The sequence below is a fragment of the Melanostigma gelatinosum genome (genome assembly GCF_949748355.1).
Source record: "Melanostigma gelatinosum genome assembly, chromosome: 1".
Taxonomy (NCBI): domain Eukaryota; kingdom Metazoa; phylum Chordata; class Actinopteri; order Perciformes; family Zoarcidae; genus Melanostigma; species Melanostigma gelatinosum.
The window spans coordinates 14,823,458-14,831,235 of NC_136634.1; the positions used below are offsets into that span (position 1 = coordinate 14,823,458).

Here is a 7,778-nt window from a genome sequence, read left to right on the forward strand (position 1 = left end):
CTAAACTAAACCACAGTACGTTTGTGCCTCAGCTTGTTGGGCATGAACATTATAATGTGAGTAGTATCACTTTGGGTCAGTATACTCCACATCAGTGTGAGTGCTGCTGCCTAACAACATGTCTGCCGTTGCTGCTGAGCAGTTTTGGGTACGCCGTCCCGAGGGAGCGTCCATGTCTGATGACCACCAGCTCCATCCGACACTGGTCGATGTTGACCAGCACTGTGGTGCTCCTCTCTGTGTTCATGAGGAAGACGATGGTGAAGAGCGCCATCTCAAACTCAGGGCTTGTCCCGATGAAGGTGCTGCCAACGGGCTTCACCAAACCGTGCCAGCTGAACTGGAGGTTCAGAACGTGGTCGTCTTGATCGGGCTGAGGGCAGAAACACATGAACGTTACTTTCGTAGAATAAAGGAATAAAGAAAACCATTCAAGCTGCTACAGAAAGAAAGGATCACGAAGTTACACACTGTCATACTCACTAAGTCATGATCCCTGGCCTTGTATCCTTTGTAGTCCAAGTGCAAGTTTTTTTCTTGCAGGTAGAACTGGATCCAGTTGTGAAAACCGATGATCTCTGTTCCAGATTTCGTCTCTCCAACGAACACATGCTCGAATCCACAGGAGTCCAGGCTGGTGAATGTTTTAGTTTAGAGATACCAAACAAAATAAAATATTACTTAGAAACAATGACATAACGTTTTACACAATCAGAGAAAATCCCTCGATTGCTTTCGGTGCACACACAGATTCTCTGATGAATTCAACAATCGGACACGATCATCTGCAGCTGCTTGGGCATCTCACCCTGTGTTCCTATGCCTGTGGTAGAGGTGGAACCAGATCAAATACAGCTGACTCTTAAAGTGCCTCAGGTCAGCGCTGGATTTTGCTTTGCACACCAGGTACCGATGAGCCCTCTGTGGACAAATCACAATTATGACGTAGCTCTTTTTCTGAACAGTTAAAATAGTTTGTCAGACTTTTAAAGAGGCCTTTTAGTGTTAACATGGTAACATGATCGAGAATGTATTGGACTTTGTTGAAAGACTTGTTCAATGTACAAGAAACAGACTTACTGACACTCACCGAGGAAATACTTCAGAGTATATTTAACAGTATTTAGACACAGTACTACTCTACTATATACAGCCCTTTGATAATTCCCAGAGCTACGATCACTTTACTTCAAAATTTGTAAAGTGTGTCCATTATCTTTTTTTTCTTTTCTTAAATGTTCTCTTAAATATGTTTGTACACGTTATATATATATATATATATATATATATATATATATATATATATATATACATATATATATACATATATATATATATATATATATATATATATATATATATATACATATATATACGTATATATATATATATATATATATATATATATATATATATATATACGTATATATATATATATATATATATATATATATATATATATATATATATATATATATATATATATATATATATATATATATATATATATATATATATATATATATATATACGTATATATATATATATATATATATATATATATATATATATACACATATATATATATACATATATATATATATATATATATATATATATATATACATATATATATACATATATATACGTATATATATATACACATATATATATACGTATATATATATACACATATATATATATACATATATATACGTATATATATATATATATATATATGTGAGAAATAAATAAAATTGTTTTTTGAAAAATAACTCTGCTGTCCTGAGTCTGCATATAAGTAAGAAAGAAAAGTTAAAGTGAGTTGCAGGTGTGTGCACTGATGTCTTACCTAATTGTCACCGATATGTTAGCTACAGAAGCTGACCATAAAGTAGCACTTTGTTGTGCAATAACGTCACACTCAGTTGCAAACTTGTTGGCAACACCAAGCTAATGCAGTCTAATATAACACAGCCTGGATACATCAACACATCTATTTAACAGTTTAAAGATGAACTGAGCATTATAAAGTACACAAAGGGAGGATTCAATGCAGGACTGTTGAGTGTATGTTGCTTTTTTATTTTAATGAGCAATGTGAGTCATTTGAGTTTGTCAGCTTGCTAGATCGTCTTCATGCCGAGCTTAGTGGCTTCTAAGGACCCAAGAAAAGGTCTTAAATCATATATTAAAAGAAAAGACATTTGACACATTAAATTGATGGATTTTAAATTTACTTCAGCATAAAGTCCCTCCAAATATGACAGAAGGATGGAGGCATTAAGGCAAGTTGTATGTGTTTTACTGCTAATGTTCACTCACTAACTCGTGACATAATCCCATCTGTGTTTCTGCCTAGCTGAACTGATTGAAAACATGGATAAGAAAGCAACTTGGGACCGCTTCTACACTGAGAGCAGCAGCAGCACAAACACCTTCAAACACTTTGAGTGGTTCTTTGGCTTCGATGCTGTCCGGGACTTCATTATGCCCCTATTGCAGACCAAGCCCCACCCAGACGGTTTGCTCCAAGTCCTGGCTATGGGCTGTGGCACTTCTGCTTTCGGGCCCTGTATTTACAGACGCTCTCCTCTCCCGGTCCGGGTCACTTGTGCAGACATTTCCCCCATAGCTGTGCGACTAATGCATGAACACGTCCAAACCAAAGCCATTCAAGCTCACAATCTTTCCTCTCGGCTTGAGTTCGTAGAGCTGGACTGCACACAGCTCCACGAGCACTACGGTTGTAGCAGTGTGGACCTTATAGTTGATAAGGGCACCACAGATGCCTTGTTGAGGTCTAAGGAAGGGAAATGGAAGGCCAATCAGGTGCTGAAGCAGTGTTTGTCGGTGTTGCGGAGCTCAGGGTCTCTGCTCCAGTTCTCTGATGAAGACCCTGATGCCAGGCTGCTGTGGCTGGAGACGGAGGCACAGGAGCCGGGGTTGATGGCAGCAGATGTTGGGGTGCAGGAGGTTGGGGAGCTAAGGGGACTGACTACTGCTACCAAGTGACTCCTCGCTCTATTGTATAGAAACTTTCTTCATCTGGATGGTGATAATATTAAATGAGTAAACTACTGAAGTGATTGTAAAAAGTAATTGATAAGGTACACAGACAGAGTGAGTTATCCACCAAACTGGACCTCCACATTCCGACAGCAGAGACAATAGATTTACTACTTATAAAATAACCTGAAGGTAAAGAATGACCTCTTTATGAAATGATAAAAGTTGACAAACCACTTAAACCAGGGGTGCCCAATATGTCGATCGCATTTTGCCACTTGATTTTCTAACACACGGGTCACAAGTCATCAGAGAAAGGTAATGACCAAATATATATATATATATATATATAATATATATATATATATATATATATATAATATATATATATATATATATATATATATATATATATATATATATATATATATATATATTTAATATATTATATATATATATATATTATATATTATATATATTATATATATATATATTTATATATATATATATATATATTATATATATTATATATATATATATTTATATATATATATATTATATATATTATATATATATATATATAATTTATATATATATATTATATATATTATATATATTATATATATATATTTATATATATTATATATATATATATATATATATATATATATATATATATATATATATATATATATATATATATATATATATTATATATATATATATGCTGAGCAACAGACGTCTAACTGGACACAATTCAAATCGCAAGGATCAACAAGTCTTGGTTTATCAGAATTACCTGAAAGGAACAGTGTGTGAGATTTAGATCCATCTAGTGGTGAGGTTGCAAATTGCAACCAACTGCACAACCCTCAGCTCAGTACCTAATAGAACTACGGTGGCCTAAAGGTACGGATAGGTATCTTTAGGATTTTAGGCCAAGGAGCCACTCTTATCAATACTTTTTCATGACTAAATAATCTGAACAGGAATAGAAGTTATTTGTAATTTAGGTAGAACTAAATATTGGTTCTAGAGCTGCAACAGTTATGTTTACAACAGCAAAGCCACTAATAACTGGAACAAATCTAAATTGTCCTGAGTGAAGTTTATAAATGATAATAATGAAGAACGCAGGTATCACATACAGTAGTATGTCATTCCTCCTGTCCTCTGTCCTGCTGCTATTGTCTCAGCCAGCAGAGAAGTTTACAAGAACAAACTAAGACAAACAGACTTTTGGCCGAGCTCTGTATTCTGATGGTGACTTGTCAAAGAGTAAGAGTATAAGTCTACAAGAGGTTCAAAAGAAGTAGTGCAGCTTGAGAAGATAGGGGGTCATACTGTCAACACAGTTATGTTTAAAGAAATGAAATTATAATGCATACATCTTAAGATTTATAGTTGTGGAAAGGAAAGGAAAATACCACAGATTCAGTGTTTTTTTTTAAACTAATACCACCAGTATGAGTTGACACGCCTCAGACTATTTAAGCCAATGGCTCAAAGAGGGGAAACCAGTATCTATAAAGCCAGAAACAGTGAGGGATCTGAGGGAACGCCATTTGGGCTTCAGCTGATTAATCGTAGCCACTAAAAACTAATGTACACAGAAAGAAAGGACAAATCAACTTACTTTCCCAGTAGAAGATGAACCTTGTGACTGAAATACAATTGAAAGCGCCTACGTTTATATCGCTGAATTGTACATATTCAAATGTCATGAAACTGTTCTTGCAGTTATTTTCGGACAGAGATTCACACGGAGATGTACAACTTTGAGCAGTTTTCTCTTCCTATTAAATCTAATTGTACTCCCCCGCCCTAAGGTGTAGTCTTACCTTTGGTTTGAGCGCAGGGAGGTCTGTACCCTCAGCTCTCTGTCGGCTAGAGTCAAAAACCTTCCTCCATTTGGTTGCTGACTTTTGGCAGATTTTCGCATGCCTATGCTGTAGTGAGAGAAAAAGAGATGCACAGGACACAACAACGACACAGATGTAATGTGTCTCGACATGTTTTTGGGAAACATTTGAGATCTGTGCCTCTCTATTGCCCTATCTGCCATTTTGTCTCAATCACAATTCAAAATGATTAATTTTTAGTTGTTTGAAAGAGTCAGAGAGCAAGACATGTGTCATTTCTGTGACAGCTGTGAAGTAAAGAATGCAAAACATCTTTCAAGGAAAATCTAACCACAAACTACAAAGTTCACACAAATACACACATGCCAACAAATGCATAACACAGTATTTGACAACTAATTTGGTTGAGTGCTAGAAGTGCACAAATGTGTGTATTGGCATCACAGGAAAACAATTTGTTCCATTAACTTATTGAGATCATTGTAGCTCTGATGTGATAAAACACATCTCTGTATTATATTTTACTCATGTTAGCAAAACAGACAGTAATGATGACAGCAAATATAGTGGTGTTAATGAACATATGCATCATATTTGTCTTTATCTATGTCTGTAACTACTATATAGATGAGAATGTGTACAAATGCTTTCCACAATAACAATTATGTAAAGAAGTGTAAGTAATCTCAATCGTGCTTCAAGTGTACAATAGCATTTGTTTTCGGGTTTGATTCCTTGGTGACAAATTCTATTACATAGCAGCCAACCATTATCTACATTTACATACATTATATGACAGCAAGTCCTTGGTCAGTGTTTTAAATCATGTAGACTAAAATCTAACCAAAGTGTGTACAGTGTTCATCCTAGCAGAATATTTCGGACCAAAGAACTCATTCGTGCACATTACTAACTTTGCTTCTTCCCACAAGTACTTGTTAAACAACTCATTTAACATGTGCATACATGCCACTATGCACAATAGCAATTAGTAAAGTTACATCAAGTTTTCTACTTTAACAAAAGAAAATGGATCAAAGAGAGTAATACAGGTGTGATGCAGGGGTGTGTAAATGTAATGTCTCTGGAGAGACATTTGTCCAACGATGGCCCAAGACAGACAGGATGTGGACCAGTAAACAAACCTCAGAAAATATGTTTTCATTTTATTTCAAATTGATGTTTGTGTCACTTATTCTGAAACTCTGGCTTCCTGTCACAACAATGTAGGAACGTGAAACAGCAGGTCCACGTGCTGTCAATCTGTGGACACTGGAGGACCACATAGGACCAAGGACAGGGTCCAACCTGACACCCTCAAACCTCCATGCAAACATGCATCTCTATATTATTGGACATTATATGAGACCGTGTTTTTAAATAGGCCTGAATGGAGACTTAATGTGTGGTTAACCCCTGGGCAGGTCACGTGACTCTCAAACGCGACAGGAGACTGAGTCACAATGTCATGTTAGTTGTATTATTTGAGCTCATGTGGATATATTCCTCTTAAAGTTGTATTTAATGTCTGTTTGTGCAGCGGAGGACTGTTGAGGACCTGATGGAGACTCTGAGGTAAGAACGAGCTGTTCTCAGTCGAACGTTCCATCGTTACCATGTTTACCAAAATTGTGCATTTTTTCTAAATTCCAGTCTGTTCCAACCGTTGGTCCGTCAGAAAAGCCGAAATCTACTTTCACTCGAAAAAGCCGAAATCTACTTTCACTCGAAGAAAACCTCCAAGAAACACCTTCAAACCAGGATTTTTCTGCATCCGTGACTTAACGTTACTGATAAAGGTAAGTCTGATTCTGATCAACTTTTGCAGGAAAAAAAGCGAGATTTATATACTTTTTCCACCACTGTTTTTTATGTATTTATTTATGTATCTATCTGAACCGATGTTTATCCTAATATTGATAATATTTTCAGTCAATCATTGTATATTAATCCACTAGGACCTGACTTTTGACTGTGAGACCAAGTTTAAACAAGTTTATCTGAACAAAAAGCTGCTTTCTTGGTTAGCTAACGTTAGCTTTATAGACCCCGACCGTCCAGCGTTAGCTTAAACTGAGAAATGCTAATAGAAATATTGTTTCTTTATATTTATATAACTTCTCGGTGATACGGATCACAAGTGATGCACGCATGATAATATATTTAATCCATATTAACTCACAATTCATACATTTCCTTACATACTTGTGATATTTTTCATACATATTAACACAATGAACAGCAGAGTGAAAGAACCACTAAAGAATTTTCTATCGAAAAGTGCTGATATGTTTCTGACTTTTAGTCAATGTAGACATATGGAAGGCCTCCTGCAGTAACAACACTGAAACAAATGCAAACATGTTGCACTGTACTGGGTTTGTTTCTGCTAATACTTTTTGCGAGCGTATCATTTATTGTATGACATTTACTTTCTATCTAGTCACACACTGCTTTGTGCTACTGATCCTTTCAATGTGATATGAGAAATGACTATGATATGGATCAGTGGTCTGAGGGTTGTGTGTGTTTTACCCTCAGATGGCACGACAGTTCCCCTACGTCCCCCTACGTTCCTCTCCACCTCGCTGTGACCCATCTCCTCCCTCCTATTGTATCTTCACTCCTATTTCTCCTCTCTCTTCTTCTAGCTCCTCACCTAGTCCCCCACCAGACTACAACCCTGGCAGCACGGACACAGTCCCTCCAACCAGGAGCACGGTGAGAACAAGAACCTGATGTCACACAGTTATTTTAACACTCTTTGATAAGTTTCTTTCATCATCATCTCCATTGAGACTCACAATACCGAATGACTAACAGAACTGCCTGCAGAGAAGTCTATATGATGTAACAGTCCTTGGTTTGTTTCCACGATGTGGAGCAGTGGTCTGATGGTTGTATTTA

General features: G+C 36.3%; 2 protein-coding genes across 2 annotated transcripts in view; one reads left to right on the plus strand and one right to left on the minus strand.

Moving 5' to 3' along the window:
- Window positions 1–91: 91 nt before the first annotated feature.
- endouc (endonuclease, polyU-specific C) overlaps window positions 92–7,778 on the minus strand; it is a gene marked incomplete at its 3' end in the record, with an annotated part of 101,309 nt that continues 93,622 nt past the window's right edge. The window contains exons 6-8 of the mRNA XM_079269963.1: window positions 809–921; window positions 484–634; window positions 92–373 (exon numbers count right to left, since the gene is read on the minus strand). Coding sequence (XP_079126089.1) covers window positions 92–373; window positions 484–634; window positions 809–921 — 546 coding nt within the window. The remainder of the gene's footprint in view (window positions 374–483; window positions 635–808; window positions 922–7,778) is intronic.
- On the plus strand, window positions 2,380–3,015 carry LOC306778486 (citrate synthase-lysine N-methyltransferase CSKMT, mitochondrial-like; the record flags this gene model as incomplete). The annotated part of the gene is made up of 1 exon (XM_079269986.1): window positions 2,380–3,015. One exon carries the CDS (start codon window positions 2,380–2,382, stop codon window positions 3,013–3,015), a length of 636 nt encoding a protein of 211 aa, XP_079126112.1.